Source organism: Enhydra lutris, unplaced genomic scaffold (genome assembly GCF_002288905.1).
Source record: "Enhydra lutris kenyoni isolate GAN:26980312 unplaced genomic scaffold, ASM228890v2 scaffoldscaffold4, whole genome shotgun sequence".
NCBI lineage: Eukaryota > Metazoa > Chordata > Mammalia > Carnivora > Mustelidae > Enhydra > Enhydra lutris.
This window is the reverse complement of record NW_019154088.1, coordinates 51820650-51844494: the sequence shown is the minus strand read 5'-3', so window position 1 is coordinate 51844494 and position 23845 is coordinate 51820650. Positions and strand designations below refer to the sequence as shown.

Below are 23845 nucleotides of genomic sequence, written 5' to 3'. Positions count from 1 at the left end.
CAAAACAAAAACTGGCACCCTTGAAAAGTTGACACTACACAATAAAATGAGAAATTTGATGGCTTAAGTCCTTCCTTTGAAATGTTGAAAGAAAACAGTCCGATAAACTCTGATTTTTGTGACTAAATAGGGAATTAAAAAGCCCTGGAAACTCTAAGCTCCTCTTCCTCCGGAAGCCAAGGTCCTTCCTCGGACACTGGGGATCCTGGGAGTACGGGTGACTCCTACGGCAGTTACGTGGGCCCACGCCCAGAAACCCCATTGCTCCGCCTCTCATCAATTGCAGACCCGCCCATTCATTCCACTCACACCCATCCTTTGAACCGTCCGTTCACCTTTCAATCAATTCAAATATAGCCAGGAGCAAACCAATCGCAAGCCTCTTCGAAGGGAAGAGGCGGGCATTTCCACGGAAGTGTTGGTTAAAACCCCTCCAATCAGAGGCTCGGTGCGGGAAGTTTGAATTTTGCGGAGCTCTGGATTACGGACCTCTGTTTCTGCTTCTGAGGCGGCAGTGTCCTTCAGACCCAAAGGTTCCTTTACTTTTAGTTCATTTGAGGTTTTACTCCAGAAGCTGTCTCAGGTGAGTGGGTGCTGGGGAGCTGGCGGGAGGGAGCAGACCCACTTTGTAGAAGGTCTGGAAGTCTCGGAGGACCGAGACGGTGGGCTAGACGCGCAGCTCAGGGGAGTCTCCTCTAGGACCGTGTTACAAGTCCTTCCTGTAGTTGATGACGCAGCCCTCCAGGAGAGTAAATATTTGTTGCCCTGACCTGTGTGGTAGTAGTCAGCGTTTCGCCACCGGGGCGTAATTAGCCTTCGGGGCGGGATAGTATTTAGTAGGTACCGCTAAGTACTGTTGGCCCCAACCTTAAATTCCAGTAGCTCTTCTCAGATCCTGTGAAAACTGAAAACACCCCGGCTGAGAACTTCTAGGCAAGCAAGACTAAGGTATTTCTAGATTTTCAAGCTCGAAGAAACTCCGGGAAGTCAAAGAACAGAGCTTAGATGTATGCGAAAAGCCAGGCTGCCTGACCTGGAATGCCAGCTCCACCACCCTTTAGCTGTGCTAACGGGAGCGGTTAATTTACTTCATCTGTATAATGGCGGTAATACTATATTTTAGGGTTTACGTGATTATTAAGTATCCCTTTAGTGTTCGTTCTCTTTGTCCCTCTCCTTCCTTTCTCTGCGGTGTATAATGCTATGCTGTATTTTAAAATAACTAATTTTTATTTTCTTTTTTCTTTTTTTTTTTTTAAGATTTTATTTGTTTATTTGACAGACAGAGATCACAAGTAGGCAGAGAAGCAGGCAGAGAGAGATAGGAGGAAGCAGACTCTCTGCTGAGCAGAGAGCCCGATGCGGGGCTCAATCCCAGGACCTGGGATCATGACCTGAGCCGAAGGCAGAGGCTTTAACCCACTGAGCCACCCAGGCGCCCCTATTTTTCCTTTTATATGTAGTAAATTCATACTTGGCAGGAGGTGACAAATCAAATAGTAGAGGAGGATTCTTGAGAAGCACAGTCCTTGGGTCCCTGCTGGCCCAGTTGGTAGAATGTGGGACTCTTCACCTCCCTGTAGAGAGTTGGAGGCCCAGGTTGGGTGTAGAGTTTACTTTAAAAAGAAAGAAAGAAAGAAAACAAAACCACAGTCCCTTGTTACTGCCCCATGGCTCTTGAAGAAGAATCTTATTGGCATCCAGGTCATATGCATTCTGATTTTTAGACTCTGTTGATTGCTTTAAATCATGTAACATTTTAATTTGTTGCATATCTTTTGCAGATTTTTCTTTTATCTGGAGTTTTCTGGCAGACTTTCTTAGTTATTCTTGTTGAAGAGTATAGTGTGCTTATAATTTTTTTTTAACTTCCTAATGCCTCCTGTTTATATTCTGGACCATAGCTTCCTGGGCTTCCCTTCATCTGTCAAGCAAGTTCCTATTTAGAACTAAATAAGAAATATGTTTTATCTTTTGATAATCTCCTTCCCTCTCTTTAGTGTTACCTACTTATTCCTTGTGTGTGTGTGTGTGTGTGTGTGTGTGTGTATTTTAATGTTTTTATTTTCAAAGACTCTGAGATAGGATGGGAGTTGGATTGACATCTCAGTGTTTTAAATAATAAAAATCCATGGAAGTTGGTCTCTTTTTTCCTCTGATAGGATGTCTTCATCACATTTTGCCAGTCGACACAGAAAGGATTTAAGTATCGACATGATTAGAACCAAAATTGCTCATAGGAAATCACTGTCTCAAAAAGAAAACAGGCATAAGGAATATGAACGAAATAGACACTTTGGTTTGAAAGATGTCAACATTCCAACCTTGGAAAGTAGAATTCTTCTTGAATTAGATGAGACATGTCAAAAGCTTGTTCCAGAAAAGGCCAGTGTCAAGCCAAGTAAGTAAAGGTCCATTTTAACTTTAAATGCTTTGAAGAGTGAATAAAATTTGGTTTAATACCTGAGGTTAAGAAAATCCTGAACAGAAGCATGGAGTTTTGAAACATCATTCTGGGTAACTTGGTATTTTCTACAACTAAATGCTCTTTGTTCAAGGTAAAGGCTGTGCAAGTCCCTGGCTAGGCTAAAGCCATTCACCTATGGAGAATTATAACACGGTATTATCTATATTGACTAATAAGAATCCTAAAGTTCTTACTTTTGGGGCGTGGGAAGATGACTATTGACAAGAGAAATTAATAAGGGGAATCCATGAAATAAGGATACCTTATTAATGGGAAGGTTTCTCAGAAGAGCAAAGAATTTGCGATTTGCTAAAAGGACTTGGAGTCATTAGAAAGGAAAAAAACAATTAAAGAAGAAAGGAATGACCTCAGCAAAAGATAAAAATAATAAAAGTAGAATGTCTTAGAAGGCAAGGGATGCTATAGACAAGAAGGAAGAAAACTGGGAAATGACTTGAATTTTGCCAACAGGAGCACTGGACCCCTATTTAGTTGCTTTATATAGCAGGCATTAGGAGTTGGATTGCAGTGAAATAAAGCGGGGTAAGTGCTGAGTAAATGACAGAGTTTTTTTTTAGAAGTTTTATAGAGAATGAAATGGGATGCTAAGTTGTTTAACTGTTCACTACTTCAATTTCATTATTTCTAGGACCATTGTAATATGTGGCACTTACAAGACTCCCTAAATATTCAAGCTTAATCAATTCTGTAAATGAGAATGTTGGGCTAAAAGATTTCTTCTGGATTTATCATGTTTGTGGTTCTAAAGGAAAGTGAGAGAAAAGAATTGGATAAAAGTGTTAAACGATTTTGTTTTTGAGATGAGCTGATCCATGCATGTTCGAAGGTCAAGGAAATGGGCTGGTAGTTGAAGGGGGGAAAGTAAAGAGCAACATCTCTTAGAATTTGGGAGGAAATGAAAATGGGGTCATAGAATGATAAGGATGGCTTTTCAAGGAGGAACTAGACATTTTTTGTCTGGGAACCAGAGATGTTATGACTCCTAAGTCATCTCCTTGCCTCTTCTCTTGCCCCCTCAAATGCTCTATTCCTTGACCAAAATCTCAAATCAAAGTCTAACCCTTTCAGTATGCTATTAAAATATCTGGTTTATTTTCCATTTGCTAAGGACTAGAAGTGGGAGTGAGCCTGGTGTGTTCCAGAGAAAGCAAGTAGGCAAGCATGGCTAGAGAAGAATGAATAAGGGGTAGCTCTCACCCCTGTGGAGCCCTCAGGGGACATCATAAGGACTTTGGCTTTTAGTCTGAATGAAATGAGAAGCTATTAAAGGATTAATAGGTGTTTATGTGAATTTGATTTATGTATTAGAAGCATCACTTTGGCTGCTGTGTTGTGAATAGATTATAGGGTAGCAAGCATGGCCTTAGGAAAACCCAAGTAGGAGACTATTACAATAATTTAGTTGATGATGGCTGATCAAAATGATAACATTAAAGATAGGTGGTTGCAATCTGGATAGACTTAGGAGGTTGGACCTATAAGATTTCCTAATGGATTGGATGTAGGGTTGATAAAGAAAGAAGAGCAGAATGACTCCAAGGTTTTTGGCAGCACCACTCAGGACATAGTCTTGCCCCAAAAGTTAAACTTGAGTCTAATCAAAACCTTAGATATAATTTTCAGTTTATAGAAAACATGAAGGCTAGAGGAATGAGTAAAAAACATGAGAAAGCAGACAAACAAATACACAGTGCAGGACATTCTGTGGGACAACTGACTAGCTTTTTTCAATAGGACCATAGCATGAGAAGTAAGGTGCCAATTGTGTTACAGATGAATACAGGTGTGACAAAATACTGACGTTTCTGGAAGGACATGGGTTGGTCAGAGATCTCTCTCTGGCTGGTTGTGTTTGGTCATAAGCTAATCTCTCTGTTTGCTCCAGTGTGGTGTGTAAGTGTTATCTTTTACAGCATCAGAAAGATTGAAAAACTGGCAGGGATGTGACCATCGGGTGATCACTGGAGGAAAGAAAGCCTGAGAATTGAGAAGCCTGGGTATTGGAGGGGTCATCAAGATTTGAACGATGATAGTGACAGAGAGAGTGAGAGTGAGCTAGGAGCTAGAGCCTTCAAGGGACAAAAGGAAACTTGGAGGGCCTATAGAAGACAAGCTGGGTACTGGATAGTGGGATCTGATGACATGAAATGTAAAGGTGGGATCTTTTAGTGACAAGGAGGAAATCACTGGGAAGCAGTGAGGAGGACACCTCCCTTCTTTAGGTCCAGTGATAGCACTGGTGTGAGACGAAAAAACAGTCAACCGTGTGAGAGGACAGCTGGGGAGACTGTCTTCAGGGAGAGCCAGGTTTCAGTCAGATCAAGAGATGAAGGGAACATTTAGAGAAGAAGTTGAGAATCCAGAGGTTTTGTTGCTTAACCATTTCAGCATCTGTGCTTTTGCATGTTCTGTTCTGGCCTTTTTTTTTTTTTTTTTTTTAAACAACGTTATTGAGGTGTAATTTACATGGCATAAAAAAAATCTACCTATTTTAAATACATGCTTATTTTTTAGTAAATTTACTTACTTGGGGTATTATTTTCATGAATTATTTTTAACCCTTATCCAGTAGGCAAACAGAATCATTCTTTGGAAACTTTTTCAGGTATTCTCTTTTCTGAGGAGCCTTTCCTGGTCTTCCCATAGGGAGGTTTTTTCTGATTCTCTATTGTGTGCATTCTCCTATTTGTTTCATACTAAACCAGACTGAAGCTGTTCATTTCTCCAGGGTGCTGTGAGCCCTTCAAGGGCAGAAATTCTTACTTATTCACACTGCCTAAGCATGTCTTGCACATAGCCTCTTCTCCTTCCCAAACCCGTTAAAATAAACAGTATGTAGGTGGAAACCCAAGTTGAGCTGAAGAAACTGACAAGTAGCCCTAATATTGGGTATTCATTAATCTAACACTTAGTGGCTTAAAACAATATCAACATTTATTATTTCACACAGTTGCTGTGGGTCAGGAATTTGGGTGCAGCTTAAATGGGTGGTGCTGGAGGTCACGGTCAAGATGTCATCCAGGGACACATCTTGCAGGCTTGACTCAGACTGGGTGATCTGCTTCCAAGATGACTCACTCCCATGACTGGCAAGTTGATGCTGGCTTCTGGCAGGAGGCCTTAGAACTTTGTCATGTGGACATCTCTATAGGGCCATTCAAGTCCCCTTAAGATTCTACAAGGCCTTTGGCTTCCTCCAGTGCAAGCGATCCAAGAGGGGCCAAGGCAAACATTTCAGTGTCTATAATGACTAGTCTTGGGAGCCAAAACCATCATTTCACGGTATGCTGTTGGTTACCAGACCAGCCCTGTTGAGTGTGGGAAGGGATGACATGCAGGCATCATCACCAGGAGGTGAGAATCACTGGGGTCAGCTTGGAGGGTGGCTATCATACAAGCACATTAATTCAAAAGTGAAGTAATGCATGCTTACTGTGTAGCAAGCAGTTAACAAATATTTGAAAAGACAAAAGCAAAAGAAATATAAATTTTAAAAGAATAGAGGTTGAAATAACTTGTTTGAGTGCTAAGGAATTAACAAAAGCTACTGAAAGCATTTCTTAACAGCAGTTGAAGTTAGAAGTTAGACATTTGCCTAACTTTTCTTCTGAAATGTATTATGTACTGTGGGTTTTTTCTACCTAGGGTCAGTGAAAACTCTTCTAGGTGATCAACGAAAGCAAATGCTCCAAAAATATAAAGAAGAAAAGCAGCTTCAGAAATTGAAAGAGCAGAGAGAGAAAGCTAAACGAGGAGTATTTAAAGTGGGTCTTTATAGACCTGATATGCCTTGTTTTCTGTTATCAAACCAGACGAATATGAAAGCTGAGCCAAGAAAGGTAAATTTATTATCCTTATTTGATGCAATAGTTCTTTTAACTGGAATTTTCTTTAAGAGATTAAATAACTAGAATAACCACTTCTCCTAACTCTCTTTACTCATGTGACTGGTTGGTAGGGGGGTGGGAATGACATAATAGTAACTCAGAAGATGAAAATCAGGTCTGTTGATGTAGTTTATAGGTTCTTGAGATAGGAAAAGAGTGGGCAGAAGTCAGGTTCCAGTGAGTGACTGAGGAGGACTGGTCTGAGTGGCTGGAGTACTGAAACCCTGCACAGAGGGAGGGGTGATCTAAAGAAAATGGTCAGTGAGTCAGGAAGGATGAAATTTGAACCGGGGCAGTGGGATTTGTAATTTAGGTAGTCGCTGGTGATGTGCCATTTTAAAGATAAGTATAAAAGATCTTAGACTGTGTACTCATTCCTGATTTAAATACAAATTGAATAACATAAAAACCTATTGAATACTGCCTATTTTTCTGGGCTTTCACACATCTCATTGATTTATTTAAATGATCTTTGATTTTTTGATTATTATCTGTGTATGACCTTAGGATAAGGGGGAAGAGACCCAAAATCAATACAATAGTGTTTAGGTAGGATGATATAGATAAATGTATTTTATGTATCAGAGGAGGGAGAGATTATTTATGTTTGGAGGAACGTCAAAGAAGACCTAGAAGGGATTAGATTTAAGCTGACTTTTCGAGATAGGATACCAATCATTGGTCTAAACTATAGACAACTATTTAAAAATGTTAAAAATATACGTAAGGGGAAGCAAATGGACAAAGGAAGAGAGAGAAAGAGAGACAAACAAAGAAGCAGACTTTTACCTCTAAAGAACAAACTGATAGTAACCAGAGGAGAGGTGGGAGAGGGGAGGGGGTCAAACAGGTGATGGGGATTAAGGAACACACTTGTCATGATGAGCACAGAATGATATATGGAATTGTTGAATCACTATATTATATACTTGAAACTAATATAACACTGTATGTTAACTATGCTGGAAATAAAATGAAAAACTTAAGGAAATATATATATTATAGTGTGTGTATTGGGAACAAGAGACCCATCATGGTATTAAGTAATAAGATTCACCAATAATTTTTTTTAATTTTATTTAGATGGCCACTGTTGAATTCTGGTGGCCCTGCAATCTAAGAAGGGCCTAATTTCTTTAGCACTAGATTTTCCCTGAGATTTAGGGAAGAAAATTACTTCTTATCTAAGAGAGAAATCTGATTATGTCTAAGAAATTTTACAGAGTTGGGGTGCCTGGCTCAGTGGGTTAAGCTTCTGCCTTTGGCTCAGGTCATGGTCTCAGGGTCCTGGGATCGAGCCCCACATTGGACTCTCCGCTCAGTGGGGAGCCTGCATCCCCCTCTCTCTGTCTGCCTCTCTGCCTATTTGTGATACCTCTCTCTGTTAAATAAATAAATAAAATCTTTAAAAAAAAAGAAATTTTACAGAGTTGATAAATATCTTGCCACTTTTTAATCAGCCTTTCTCATGCTAGATTTTTTCCACATTTTGTGATCAAGTCTCCATTTTCTTATTGACAGTGGAGAAATGCATAATCATGAGGCTTGAAGGCAAACTGTAAAAGCTGGGAGAGTAAGCTGTATAGTATCTTTTCATTAAACAGAAAACAAAAGATCCTAATACTCTAGTCTGTTCATCTACCCCCTTCTGAATATGTCCAGCAAATCTTATTAATGAGGGTTCAAATACCTGGAAAATATGGCTTGAAATTTCTTCTTTCAGCTCACCGAGAAATGAGCTTTTGGGGTTTTTTTAAAGATTTTATTTATTTATTTGACAGAGAGAGAGATCACAAGTAGGCAAAGAGGCCGGCAGAGAGAGGGGGAGAAGTAGGCTCCCTGCTGAGCAGAGAGCCTGATGTGGGGCTCGATCCCAGGATCCTGAGATCATGACCTGAGCTGAAGGCAGAGGCTTAAACCACTGAGCCACCTAGGCACCCTGAGAAATGAGTTTTGAAGCTACTAATTTAAATGTACTTTAAGCCAAGCCAGAACCAGAAAAAATAATTCAAGTTGGCAAGTATCTTTGTGCCATAAATGATCAAGGATAAAATTTAACTTTAAAATGGAAACTTTATTTCAAGAGAGACATGAAATTAAACTTTTGCCAATTCATTTTTTTAACTTTATTTTCTTTGACTGTTTTAATTAAGGCTGTTCCATCTTCTGAACGGATTACAAGGTCAAAGGCCAAAGACCAAATGGAGCAGACTAAGGTAGAGTTGACAGTTAGTAGGTAATTGTCACAAAGATGACAAATTGTACTTTTCTTCTCAGAGTAAATTAGTTTTTAATCTAATACCAGTTTTAAGCGTGGTGATTAATTTGCTAGAGTTAATGGTACCAAAATCTGTGTTATTGTTATGGTGATAAAACCATCTTGGCTACTAAGGATATACCCACTGAAAATATCTTTGCATGACATCCCTTGTGAGATGTCACACTCTTGTTTACTGGGCTACTGTTATGCATTCTGTTATGTCATCATAAAATATAGATAGGGATATAAAAATAGAGCACCTAGGGTGGGTGTTATAAACTTACAGGTCTTTAAAACACCATGTGACTGAAGTTATTAGGAAGATTACTAAAATAAAGGGATGTGGGCAAGGAAGAAAATAGTATGCCTCTTCATCAGGTGAGGAACCTGAATTTCATGTATTCAATAACACTTGAGTCTACCCCGTTTCTCTCTAGGGTATAGTAGTGAACACAATGAACAAAATTCCTTGTTTTCATTAAGCTTACATGTGAGATAGACAATTAAAAAAAAACAAGTATATAGCAGGTAGATGGTTATAAGGATTATAGAGGAGGTAAAAAAAAAAAAAAAAAAGTGAAGGGAAAAGGGGAGTACTAGAGTGGGTGTCCGGTGGGATTTTGATTGGGGCAGTCAAGTAGGGCCTCGCTGAGATGGTGGCATCTTGAGTGAAGTCTTTAAGGAGTGGAAGAGTGAACCATGGGAAAGAGCTTTCTATCCAGAAGAAGTTTCTAGACACAATTCAAAGGTCTTGAAGTGAAAACATGCCTGGTATGTTTAAGGATTCTCAGAAGATTATAGATAGCTATTTTTAATAGCTCAGGTTATTAGCATTTTCTTTTTTTAAAGATTTTATTTATTTATTTGACAGAGATCACAAGCAGGCAGAGAGAGAGAGAGGAGGAAACAGGCTCCCTGCTGAGCAGAGAGCCCAATGCAGGGCTTGATCCCAGAACCCTGGGATCATGACCTGAGCCGAAGGCAGAGGCTTTAACCCACTGAGCCACCCAGGCGCCCCTTATTAGCATTTTCTAAAGTCTAAGATTCTAAAGAAGCTGTGAGGAAAATTTCCATTGTATAATGCAAACCTTTTTTCTTCATCTCATTTTATTTGGGGAAGTAGATTTTTTGCCAGGTCATTTACAATAAACAGACTTGAGATATGGGGTCAATTTACAGATAAAATATGTAGCAATTTGAGTGCTTACTTAGCCAGCACATACACTAAAACTGGAACAATCCAGAGAAGGTTAGCTTGGCCCCTGCAGCAGGATGCATGCAAATTCATGAAGGGTTCCATATCCACCACCCACCCCACCACCGTCCCTGGCACTGCCTCAGCCTTGCGTTGTGTTTGTGGTTCTGTTGTCCCTCATTTATTCATTGCTATTTTTAGGATGTCTCCCCCCCTCCCCCATTTCCCCTTTTGTAAGTGACCCCTGGGGGGATGGGGTTTGCTCAATCCTTCTCTCCCTCTCACTCCACTCCTCTTTGGAAGAAGGTGGGGGTAGCAGAGATGTGTGAGAGTCTTTGTATGGTTGAATGAATAAAATGACTTGGAAAACTGCGCCCCCCCCAAAAGTGGCAATTTGATTCATTATGCAGTTAAATCACATAGCACCTAATCTTTTAAATAGATTAATAATGGGAGTGATGTTCGAACATTCCGACCTGGTCAGAGACAAACTTCTGAAAGAAAAGTGTTGGACAAAGAGAAAAAAGGTAGGAATTTAGCAGTTATTATATTATATATCTTAATAAGCTCTGATGTTGCCACAACAGTAATTTAATAATAGCAGCAAGCATTTGATTTGGTTATTTTTTTCTCACAGTCACACAGCCCGTAATGACCACATCCATGAGAATGACTCGATCAGCCACTCAGGCAGCAAAGCAGATTGCCAGAACAGTCTCCTCTACTACAACAGAAAAGCCAGTCGCAAGAGCTACTAATGGTAAGAACTATTTCTTGATCAATGGCTGTTCTAGGATGTTTTGGTCTTTGATGCTTTTGGGTTCAGTTTTAAAAATCATCATGTACAACTCTGGATAAGAGGCAAAGAAATAGGAGATTCCAGTTCCCAAGGTAGTTTCCATGCCTCAGCAGCCAACTACACACAGTGGGTGCTCAAAGATGGAAGTACCTGATCTGGTGTTAGCAGTGCTTCAAAGAGAGAAATGAATAACCCAAATAAGTTAGAGCCCGTCCATTTGGCGAAATACAATGTAAACATCGAAGAACAGTGTTATGAAAGAGTAAAATAGATTAAGTGCACAAAGAATAACAGATCAAATTCTGAGCAGTATGATCACAGTCCTAAAATATGTATGTGAATATGTGAACCTAGGATAAAACTGGAAAAATATATCCTAGAGTGTCAACAGTGATTGTTACTGAGTAATGTAATCTTGGGTTTGTTTGTTTGTTTTTAAGATTTCATTTATTTATTTGACAGAGATCACAAGTAGGCAGAGCAGCAGGTAGGGGGCGGGGCAGGGTAGCAGGCTCCCTGCTGAACAGAGAGCCTGATGTGGGGCTCGATCCCAGGACCCTGAAATCATGACCTGAGCTGAAGGCAGAGGCTTTAACCCACTGAGCCACCCAGGCGCCCCTTGGGTTATTTTTTTTTTAATTTTGTGGGGTTTTTGTGCTTTTCTTTATTTTCCTAATTTTCTATAACAAATAGGTATTTGGTAGTCAGAGGCGAAAGTAAAATACCTTGACACCTTGGTTTTGTTTTGAAAACAGATGGCCTATACTTGGCAGGAAATTTCATCTGTTTTTATCTCATTTATTACTCTTTATCAAAAAATCCTTTAAGATATACATTCCTCTTATTGCCTTTTTTCCTTTTCCAAATTACCTGATCCTTTAAAAGCAGCATTTTCTATCTAGTCAAAATGGCTGTCTTATTTCACTTTTATTTTAGATAATGAAACAGAAAGAAAGACACAAAATCAAGGAAGACCTGCCAAAAAGATAGAAACAAAACCTGACAAGGTAAAGTATAAACACCTATTTATTTCTAGATACTTTGAAAATCTTATTGCTATTTTCATAAAGTTGAAATTAAGCATATCGAACTGTTTCAAGAGGGTTAAACTACATGTGTGTTAAAACGTCTTGAGCCATTAAGAAGCATCAAAAGGATTTACTGTTGTTGTCTTTCAAGTATTACATCCTCAGAGCTTTATAGCTAGAGAAAGCATAATTTGGTTAACGGGAGATAAATATAATAACGCAGCTGACAGAAACCTTCACACAGAAATTCACTAAGAGATAAGATAGAGTAGGCTGAAATATAGTGACTTTGGATTCATTTAGGCATGACTTTGAATATTGTCTCTGCTTCCAATTAGCTAGATAACCTTGGGCAAGTTATGAGTTTGTTTTCCCATCTCTAACATGCAATACTTTACATAAAGTAGTTTTAAGAATGAAATAATCTGGGGCACCTGGGTAGCACAGTCAGATAAGCATCCGACTCTTAGTTTCAGCTCAGGTCATGATCTCAGGGTCCTGGGACTGAGCCTTGCATCAGGCTCCATGCTCAGTGTGGAGTCTGTTTGAGATGTTTTCTCTCTCCCTCTCTCCCTCTGCCCCTCCTGCTCGTGCTGTCTCCCTCTCAAATAAGTAAATAAAATCTTTAAAAAAAAAAAAGAAAAAACACAAATTTCTTTTTTTTAAGATTTTATTTATTTATTTGCTAGAGAGCACAAGCTGGGGGAGCAGCAGGCTGAAGGTAAAACAGGCTCCCTGCTGAGCAAGGAGTCCCCAGGACCCTGGGATCATGACCTGAGCTGAAAGCAGATGGTTAGCAGGTTGAGCCATCCAGGTGTCCCATGAAATAAGCTAAATTTCTGACAGCATCTAGCGTAGAGCCTAGTAGAATCTTCAAAAAAGAGTCACCAATTTGAGGACCCAATTTCTTGGCTTATGATCCACGTTATAATTCCTTAACCCTAAAAATAAAAGTTTTGCCAGAGTGTAAGAAACATGGCTAGATTCTCATAAGAATCAAACTTAGCTCCTCCAAGGAAGGCAGTATAGGATAAACCTTCGTAAGCAAGCAGCTGGATCTCATAGTTCTTCCCATAAGATTGGTTTCCTCCATAAGGGTTAACCTAGGTTTTTACTTTCACTGCCATGTTGGCCTCAGGGACATTGTCACCCTTAAATTCTTGTCCAGGTTAAAATACTCTGGTTCCCATTCATAGCTTGTCAAAAATCAGAAACTTCTAAAAATTATATTTAAATGACTACGTGAAATGGATGAGGGGCAGTCAAAAGGTACAAACTTCCAGTTACAAAATAAGTAAGTCCTGGGATGTAACATATTACATGGTGACTGTAGTTAATAATTCCATATTGCATATTTGAAAGTTACGAAGAGAGTAGATCTTAAAAGTTCTCATCACAAGAAAAAAACCCTTTAACTATGTATGGTACTAACTAGACTTACTGTGGTGATCATTTCACAATATATACAAATATTGAATCATGTTATATACTTAAAACTAATGTAATGTTATATGTTAATTTATATCTCAAGTGAAAAAAAAAACAAATTGACTTGAAAAAGAAGATATGCTTCACATTTTATATGGTTCATCTTACTGTGTAACACTGAAAAATAACTTTGCTCATATGACAAGGTTATTTATAATCAAGATTATTTGCAAAAAGGGTTTGGTACTTGACAGAAGTAGTCATCTAGTAAACATTGGATTTCTGATTCTGAAACTATTGTAATTATCAGCATAATCTAAGTAAAAAGAGGTCTGTATTTGTTAGGTGAGTTAATTTTTCCACCTTAGTTTTCATATATTTTAATGTGTTGTAACACCTAAAACCTATTATTTATTCCTGTAACGAAGATTGGTTCTCTCTCTTTCTGGATCATAGTAATGGTTTATTGCAGGTGGTCTTATGATTCCTTGTATTCATTTCACTGTGTTTGTTTTTGTCTTTTAAAATTACGTTTGTGGACATATATCTCAGCTTCCACATTTTCAGTCCTGTAAGAATTGGTCAACTGTATCCCCAGAAGAGGAATTCTCACTCTATTCTGTTTATTCACAACTAGGTCGTTTCTTTCAAAGTCGATAGTGAAGAAAATACTTTGGGTTCACAAACCAGTGCAACAAAGAGAATGGATCCAGATGGAATCTTACCAAAGATGGAGAACTTACCGAAGACAAACACTGCAAAAATGAAAGGGAAGAATTCCTTTGCACCTCAGGATTTTATGTTTCAGCCGCTGGATGGCCTGAAGACCTATCAAGTAACACCTATGACTCCCAGAAGTGCCAATGCTTTCTTGACACCCAGTTATACCTGGACCCCTTTAAAAACAGCAGTGTAAGAATGTAATGTTAATAATGAATTTCTTGCAAAGATGGGTAACAAATGCCTTTCTTAGATTTAGCCTGCGCTTTTTAAAAGTTCTTATTTAGTTTATTTACTTATAAATCGTGAATATTTGGTTTTTAAAAATATGCTTCAGAAAGCTACAATAATCTATTTGACAGTTTTGCTATTTCCTGTGCATTGTTATTAACATTATTTTGACAGTACAATTTGTGTTTTGTTGCTTTTTTATAAATGACTATTTTAACACTTAGAAATAAAGTTTTAGAAAGAAGTAATTGCTATAATACTGTAGCTCAGACATGGGCTTTTGTTTGTGGTTTTTTGCTGAGAATTACTTTAGAAAAATTACCTCTAAAGGCAAAAATGATTAACTTGCAAAATGAGGAGCAGGGCTTACAGTGGGATCACTTGGAATCTTTAAAATCAAGATTGTTTGCAGACTGGCTGTTGGCAAATTTACTAGAAACTGCTCAGCAACAGCAAGACTATTAAGTGTTTGTTCCGCTAAGAGATCTTCAAATCTTTAGATCTCATTACAATTAGTAAAGATGGGCATCCCCACTATATAGGTGTTTAAATTTTTCTGCTCTGCTACGGAGATAGATAGATAGATATTTTTTTTTTAAGATTTTATTTATTTATTTGACAGAGAGAGATCACAAGTAGGCAGAGAGGCAGGCAGAGAGAGAGGGAAAAGGAAGCAAGCTCCCTGCCGAGCAGAGAGCACGATTCGGGACTTGATCCCAGGACCCTGAGATCATGACCTGAGCCGAAGGCAGAGGCTTAACCCACTGAGCCCACCCAGGCGCCCGGATATATTGTTTTTAAAATGAACATACTTCGGGGGCACCTCGCTGGCTCAGTCAGAAGAGCCTGCAACTCTTGATCATGGAGTCATGAGTTCAAGCCCCACACTGGGTGTAGAGATTAAATAAACTTTAAAACACTATACATTTCTATGTTTATCTCAGGTTTTTAAAAAGCAATGTAATTTTGAAATCCTTCAATTAGATGTATAGGATTCATGCTTCAAGAAGTATATTTTTGCTCTTGTTTTCAGTGATAAGATTCAAGAAGTGACAAAAGAAATTTTGGCTCAACAATGTAAAACTTACTCTATACAGACAGTACATCAAGATTCAGATAAACTACAGTGTACTTTGGGTTCTCTAACAGTTTGGAATAAAGGTATGGTATTTTAATTAAAGGTTTACTTGCCTTCTGGATTGTGATTTATCAGAGATTTGTTTTCGAACCCCACAAGGTTAGAAGAGATGGGAAACAGGGGGAAAGACATCTGGGATTAGGAATGCAGACTGAGAAAAAGGAGAAAATAAATGTAAATTTGAAGAGATGAAATCATTGAGACCTTTTAGAGGAGATGTGGTAAATGAAATCATTGAAGCAGAAATAAAATGTTAAAATTCAACAACAAAAGAATGAAAGGATTTTTAAAATTTGTCTTTTGTAGGGAATGTCATTTTAAAAATGTTTCTTTGAAATTTATATGTGGTGTTTTCTTTGTAGAACATGTCTTAAATAAAGATGAGACTACTAAAAATTCAAATGGCCTTACAATAAAAGAAGTCCCATCACTTGAAATAAATAAAGATCAGGTATCTCAGCCCCACCATGATGTGCCATATTTCAGGTTTGTCCATGTGTTCCTAGTGTAAGAATTTGTATTAATGTGTAGATACTTAAAGCCGAAATTAAACTATTTTAACCTTGATATAATAGATAAATCAGACTCTGGGTGATTTTCATTTGTTTTTTAAAATGTATTTTTTCAGTAGCTAGTATTTTCTTTCATGTGGTTTCTAATTTGAAAGGTAGAAAAATGTACAAATGAGAAGCCCTTTCTCAACTGTCTCCTAATGCTGCAATTCAAACCTTCCATGGAGGCAAGTGTTATTCATGCTTTGTGAAAACTTTCAGAGATAGGTAACATATATAGAGAGACAAACATATGTATTTTTCCCTTTTTTTATACAAATAATAGCTTACTATTTTGTTTTCATTTAATGTTTATTGTAGGAGACATTCCATTTTAATACTTAAAGAGCTTTTTCATGTTGTTATTTTGTTTGTGGGTATGGGTATGTGTGTATGTTTAGTGACCACATAGTATCCAATTATGTGGAGGAACCACAATTGACTTAATAGTAGATTGCTGTTGCTGATTATTTACATTGAGTTCTGTCTTTTACTAATACACTCAAGGCTGCAAAGAACAACTTTGTATACTTTCCAGTTCTCTCATGTGAAAATATGTAACGACCTCAATTTACATTCCCTTCAGCAAGGGAGTATGGGGAGTTCCTATTTTCTCCTACTCCTCCCCACCACGCCAAAAAAAAAGAACCAAGTTAATATTTTATAAAAGGAGGATAGTGGGAGATGGTAGGAAGCTCTTTGGCCTACTAAATCATGAGATAGGATTACTTTTCTCCAACTGTGAAGAGTGAAAATTAACATCCTGTTTGGGGAACCTCAACCATGTCGCCTACAGACCTTGGAAACAAATCAGAGGACTGCATTTGGAGACAGGCCCCAACCTTCCACATTATACAGGAAATGATTTAATGCCGCTATTTTTTTTTTAAGCTTTTTATTGTGGAAAATTTTAACATATATGAAAGTGCAGGGACTTGTACACTGAACCCCCATCACTCATGGTCAGTCTTGTTTCATATTTATTCCCATATACTTCTGACTCAAGGTATTTTAAGAATATCCCAGATAATCATATCACTTCATCCATAAATATTTTTGTCAGTATTTTTCAAAGTTAAAGACGCCTGTTAACATAACCGTAACACTTATTGTGGTTAACATAATCATAATAATTACTTGATGTCATAAAATATCCAGTCAGTATTCAAATTTTCTAAATTATAGTTCACGTGCAGGCATGCACACATACATGTTTATGTATATGTTGTGGTTTTGGTGTGTTTTGTTTGTTTGTTTGTTTGTTTTGAGAGCAAGCATGTGTGCATGCAAGTGAGGGGCAGAGGGGCAGAAGGATAGGGAAAGAGAGAATCTAAGCAGACTCCAGCCCAGCGTGGAGCCTCACGCAGGGCTCATCTCACAACCCCAAGATCATGACCTGAACTGAAATCAAGAGTCAGACCCTTAACTGCCTAAGCTCCCAAGGCACCCCATGCTATTATTCTTGAATGAACATAGCAAGAACATTCTCATACCTTTTCCAATACAATGTTAACAATTTTTTGAGCTTTGCCAATTAAGTAGATAAGAAATATTATCTTGCCTATAGTCTCAATATTTATTCAATTATGAATGAGTATCTTTTTATATGTTTGAAAGCTGCTTCAATTATTTTTAGAGCACAAAATTTTAGAATTATAAAGGATTTTAGCAATTTAGCTAGTCCATTGTGTTTTCAACTATGAGACATTGAGATAATAAGCAATTTACCCAACTAAATAATGTCAGATCTAAGCCAGTTCTCTTTTCTCGTAAATTAAGTCCTTCTCTGTCATGCCACTGGATATAAACAGCTAAAGTTTTCTTCTAAGAAACAAAAACTGGGGCGCCTGGGTGGCTCAGTGGGTTAAGCCGCTGCCTTTGGCTCAGGTCATGATCTCGGGGTCCTGGGATCGAGTCCCGCGTCGGGCTCTCTGCTCAGCGGGGAGCCTGCTTCCCTCTCTCTCTCTCTGCCTGCCTCTCTGTCTACTTGTGATCTCTGTCAAATAAATAAATAACATCTTTTAAAAAAAAAAAAAACTATCCTCAGTTTCTCCTGTGAGGATGCTTTTCAGAAAGAAACAGATTACGCTTACCTTAGGCCAGTGTTTCTTAACCTTGGCACTATTGACATCTTAGACAAGATAATTGTTGTGGGGACCATCTTCTGCATTGTAGGTTGTTTGGTAACGTCCTTGGCCAGTAGCGCTCCTCCGGTTCATGACACACAAATGCCTCTAGACATTGTCAGATGTGTCCTAGAGGACAAAATTGACCCCCATTGAGAACCGCTGCCTTTGGAGTGGCAAGCAAAGCCTAATAATTACAGAGAATCAGAAAGGCTCTATCATTGTAATTTCATACTTAACAGATTTTAGCTTCAACTTACTCTTGAGAGTTGGGTTGGTCTTAGCTCCGTGGACAATAACAAAGAGCTAATAACAGGAGAAGTAAGGAACATCTGATTGTATAAAGTCTTTAAAAAATAAGAATGGAAGAAATTGGAAATACTAGCGTGAAAAGTGTCTCTTGGCATTAACCATTTGGGTACGTTTCAGGTGTAGAAAGAGGGACAGAGTGTATCAACTTGGATTTGTGGATTTTAATATATCACAGTTCAGAAAGTCAGCATCAACTCTGAAAAATTAACATTGTGACTATCTTTTAAACCTTCCTAATGTTACATGTGTCAGAATGTGAATACTTAGGTATTAATATAAGGAACATTTAATAAAACTGTAATGTATGTCATAATTTTAGAAATATTCTTCAGTCAGAAACTGAGAAATTAACTTCGCACTGCCTTGAGTGGGACAGGAAGCTTGAATTGGACATTCCAGATGATGGTGAGGGAACATTTATATTTTTTTGTTTTAGTTTTGGTTTTTAAAATATGGTTATATTTATCCAAAACAAAGATCTAGGGTTGTCCAGCTGAACTGGCTACATTGTTATTCAAAACAGCAAGAATTTTTCATATCTCAACATATGTTTGCTAATATCTCTGTGCTAAAATGGTACATGATTTCAAAGATTTAAGTAATTAGAATATTGATTGTTATTCCTGAAAATTAAACATTTACCCATTATTCGATTGATAAAACTATGAATGGCATCTGTAATTGTTATTGTCTAATCAAACATAAATATTCTAAATGAAAATTACCTAAATCAATATGGAACAGATTTTCAGGAAAGTTCCTTAATCTTACTTATTTGGGGAAGCAGTTTAAAAAAAAAATCATTTGTGTTTTGTCAGTGTGAAGTCTTTCATTGATACTGATGTGTGATGAGTTGTTTGTGATTGAATTCTTATTAAATACAAGGAGAATGCTCTTGATTATACAGCAATATGTATGAGAATGAATATTGCTAATTTTTAGCAGGAATTAAAACAGATAGTGAATGCTCAGTATTTGTAAAATAAAGTTTTGTAGTGATATTTTTTGTTTTGCATGAAGGTAAGAATTTGATTCTATAAGCCTAAGGTTATTTACTTTGAGGTTGTCTTATCAGCTGGTAGGCTGGCAATAAAGGTCCAGTTTTGTACTTTAACTTTCAAAAACCTCATATTTCCTTTAGCTAAAGATCTCATTCGGACAGCAGTTGGGCAAACAAGACTCCTTATGAAAGAAAGGTTCAAGCAGTTTGAAGGACTGGTGGACAATTGTGAATATAAACGAGGTGAAAAGGAGACTACCTGTACAGATCTGGATGGATTTTGGGATATGGTTAGTTTTCAGGTATGTAGCTAAGCATTTTCTGTGTATTAACTCTTTGGGTCTTTTTGAAAATGGAGTTAGTAAAAATAAAATGGGGATAATGGGAGCTGATTTTAGGTACCTGCAATATTAAATGAGGTATTAGATAATATCTTTATAAACTGTAAAGCACTGTCTAAATTTTAAAGATTGATTGATTGATTGATTGATTATATTGCAGGAAAGAGAGCACAAGTGGTGGGAGGGGTAGAGGGAGAGAGAATTTAAGCAGACTCCCCACTGAGCATGGAGCCTATCATGGGGCTCGATCTTACAACCCTGAGATCATGACCTGAGCTGAAACTAAGAGCTGGATTCCTAACTAACTGAACCACCTGGGCGCTCCAGTACTGTCTAAATGTTATAACTGATGTCCACTTCTTTCCTATGTTGTCAGGGTGATTTCCAAAAGGTTTGGAAATTGAGATTATATTCAATTGTTGTATAGACTTTAATGACTATATTTAAGAAAAATGAACAAATTTAGTCTTTACTAGTTAAGATCAGCTAGCAATTACTGAGTTCTTACTGTGTGCCAGGCATTGTGCCAGGAGTTGAATAACAGTCACATTCTCTCTCCCAGAGAAGTTTGTAACTTATTAGAGAGTCAGACACAACATATAACTGCACTCTAATGTACGTACGTACTCTAATGTAATGTATGATAGTGGGACTCGCTAGGAAGATCAGGAAAAGTGTGGGAGGACATGACACTTTCTATAGCTTTTTGATCTTAACTTAGAGATTAACATACAAAATACTATTTCAGGAACCAGTAGCCAACAATCATTAGACATTTGAGGGAAGCCTCAAACCTGAGGGGAAAAAATAAGTTAAAGCACCCTAGAAAGAAAGCTTTTTGGTTGGAGGAAATGAGGATAATAAAGGAGAAAATAACTTTTAAATGCAAATGTTAGTATTCTCAAAGAGACCAGACATTTCCTCTGCCAAATAAGAGCAGCTATTAAAAAAAGAACATTCCAAGAACAACAAAAATTACTCTTTGAAGTTAAAAACTATAAGAGCAGAAATATAAGATTCTATAGAAAGTTGGAATATGAAGTTAATGTCTGAGGATGCGGAATCCTAGGAAAACTCATACGCTGTTGATGGGAAAGTAAAATGTTACCATCAGTTTGGAAAATAGCTTGGCAGTTTCTTAAAAAGTTAAATGTAAATTTACTATATGTCCCAGCAATATCTAGATATTTACCCCATGAGAAATAAAAACAAATGTCCACCCTAAGATTTCTGCGTGAATATTCACAGAAGATCATTCATCATCACCAAAGTAGAATCAATTCAAGTGTCCCTCAACTGGTGACTAGAGAGTGATGTATTTATACAGTGAAATGCTCCTCAGCAATGAAAAGGAACAAAGTACAGGTACATGTTACAACATGGAAAAACCTCAAAAACATCATGCTAAGTGAAAGAAGCCACATACGAAAGACTATATATTGTATTATTCTATTTAATATCAACTGTCCAGAAAAGGCAAATCGACAAAGAGTTATTTGCTTGGGGCTGGGAGTGGGAATGAGGATTGACTAGCACATAGGAAAGAAGATCTTTTATGCTAAAAATATTCTACATTTGGATTGTGGCAATGGTTGCACAACTCTGCCAATTTACTGAAAATCACTGAATTGTGCATTTAGAACTGGTAAATTTTATAATATTAGATTAAACCTCAAAACAGTTCTTAAAGGAAAAAAAAAAAAGAGTTCCCCCAGAGCTAACTTGAAGAGGCTCCCAACAGCCGAAGCTGGGAAATGATCAGTAGATGATAAACATAAACAATATGAAGACATCAAAAATCTTCAAATATATCAATTAATATAACACTAAAAAACACAAAATAATTGGCTGCTTTTTTTTTTTAAGATTTTTTTACTTATTTATTTGACAGACAGAGATCACAAGTAGGCAGAGAGAGAAGAGGAAACAGGCTCCCTACTGAGCAGAGAGAGCCCGATGGGGGCTCGATCCCAGGACCCTGGGATTATGACCTGAGCCGAAGGCAGAGGCTCCCTCTGAGCCACCCAGGCGCCCCAGTTGGCTGCTTTTAACGGATGGTAGTGAACCAGCTCATTATTTTTTTTATTTTTATTTTTTTTTATTCATATGACAGAGAGAGATCACAAGTAGGCAGAGAGGCAGGCAGAGTGAGAGGAAGGGAAGCAGGCTCCCCGCTTAGCAGAGAGCCCGATGCGGGACTCGATCATGACCCAAGCTGAAAGCAGAGGCTTTAACCCACTGAGCCACCGAGGTTCCCTGAACCAGCTCATTATTATGAAAACTGGTAAATATATAAAAACTGGATATAAACCAATACATCATCCTGACTTCCTAAACACAATTCACATCTGGGCAATACAGCAATGGACATTATTATGTTTTCTTCCCTTTTTCTCTACTGAATCATTTTTGCTTTTCATTTGTTTAGTCTTTCTGTGTCTATCATCAGTTCACCTCTAAAGTCTGTATAAACCTCCTCAACACAATTTAAAAAGCAAAGAAATCAGGTATTATATTTAGTTCAGCTTCCCAGAGCCCAGTCTCACAGAGTCCTATGTCCTCCTGCTCCAACCTCAACTACTGCTTCCTAACTGCTCACCTCAACTCACCTCAGCCCCATTCCCATAGCCCCCATCTGGAGATCAGTCCCACCTTCCGCTTCTTGGTTTACTCCCTCATTTTTGGTGATATGTTCTCACTTGGTTTCCTAAGAAAAGGAACATGAGGGTAAAATTTGAGACTTTGGGTGTCTAAAAACTGCCTTTTCACCCTCAAACGTGTTGGCTGGGTACAAAACTCTGGGTTGAAAGTTATTTTCCCTCAGAGGTTTGAGGGCATTTTCTCTCAGCTTTCAGTGTTTCAGTGTTGCTGTTGAGAAATCCAAGGCTATTTTGATTCTTGACCCTTTATATAAAATTTGTTTTTTCAAATTAAGTTGGTTGGCTCTAGATGTCTGAGAACTCTTTTCTGCCTAATGTCAGCTAACAGATTTTCCTGTTTTCTTCCAAAAATATTGTAGTTTTAGTTCCACAGTTTGGTATCTGATTCATTTGAGTTCATTTTTGTGTATGATATAGGTAAGAATCTAAATTCATCTTTTTTCTGTGGATATTCAATTTCCCCAGCACTGTTGTTGAAAAAACTATCGTTTCCTCATTGAGTTACATTGACACATTCATTGAACATCAGTTGATCATAAGTATAATCCTGAGTCTTTTTGGAACTTATATTTTTTCAGGAGAGAAACTGAGAATACATATGTGTATATATGCGTAGTAGGGGAATGTGGGCATGTTTGCTAAACTGTTGACGGTGGTGACCTCTTTGGAGGAGATTGGGAATACCAGATGGATAAGGATCATACACTGACGTCACTGATGTCATCTTTGGCTCCCCGTCTTGTTTATGTCTGCACAGTGACCTCTCTTAGAGCTATGTGTTTTAGACCCAGCGGACATTAATGTAAGCCCTGACTGGAATGTGGGAAGGCTTGTTCTGATCTTCCCTAAAGTGGCACACAGAAGGCACCACTTCAGATAACTAGAAGAGATAAGGATCATACCAGGAGGATAAGGGTCATACATTCTCATTCTGCTAGTGGATATATTACTTGAATCTTTTAAAATGACATTGTGTCAAGAGAATGAGAAGGCAAGCCACAGACAGAGAGAAAGTATTTGCAAAAGACGTTGTGTTTAAAAATCTAAAAAAAGAAGAAGAAGAAGACATATTGTGTTCTGTGTTCCCATTGTATAATTTAGGAAACAAAACATATAAAATATCTCTTGCATTTTAATGGTCAAAAATAAATTAGGAGGGTTCTTCATATTTGACCCTTTTTTTTTTTTTTTTAAGATTTTATTTATTTATTTGTCAGAGAGAGAGAGAGGGAGAGAGAGCAAGCATAGGCAGACAGAATGGCAGGCAGAGGCAGAGGAAGAAGCAGGCTCCCTGCTGAGCAAGGAGCCCGATGTGGGACTCGATCCCAGGACGCTGGGATCATGACCTGAGCCGAAGGCAGCTGCTTAACCAACTGAGCCACCCAGGCGTCCCATATTTGACCCTTTTTATGTAGATATTGGAAGCTTGTAAAACCAAAAATAACAGCAATTTACCATAAGAATTCTTTTTTAGGGGGACACCTGGGTGGTTCAGTCGGTTAAGTGACTCATGTCATGATCCCTTAGTCCTGGGATCGAGTCTCGCATCAGTCTCACATCGGGCTCCTTGCTCATTGGGGAGCCTGCTTCTCCCTCTGCCTGCCACTCCCTCTGCTTGTGTTCTCTCTCTCTATTGAATAAATAAAATCCTAAAAAAAAAAAAAAAAAAAAAAAAAAAAAT

The 23845-nt window shown here is 38.0% G+C and overlaps 1 protein-coding gene across 1 annotated transcript in view; it reads left to right on the top strand.

Annotated features, from left to right (window-relative positions):
- The first annotated feature begins 464 nt into the window (after window positions 1–464).
- The window catches only part of LOC111161482 (DLG associated protein 5), a 40467-nt gene continuing 17086 nt past the window's right edge, over window positions 465–23845 (top strand). Inside the window, exons 1-12 of the mRNA XM_022525177.1 lie at window positions 465–583; window positions 2163–2401; window positions 6134–6327; window positions 8529–8591; window positions 10273–10357; window positions 10468–10590; window positions 11566–11636; window positions 13723–13997; window positions 15070–15197; window positions 15537–15660; window positions 18483–18568; window positions 19305–19465. Coding sequence (XP_022380885.1) covers window positions 2164–2401; window positions 6134–6327; window positions 8529–8591; window positions 10273–10357; window positions 10468–10590; window positions 11566–11636; window positions 13723–13997; window positions 15070–15197; window positions 15537–15660; window positions 18483–18568; window positions 19305–19465 — 1548 coding nt within the window. The 5' untranslated portion in view covers window positions 465–583; window position 2163. The remainder of the gene's footprint in view (window positions 584–2162; window positions 2402–6133; window positions 6328–8528; window positions 8592–10272; window positions 10358–10467; window positions 10591–11565; window positions 11637–13722; window positions 13998–15069; window positions 15198–15536; window positions 15661–18482; window positions 18569–19304; window positions 19466–23845) is intronic.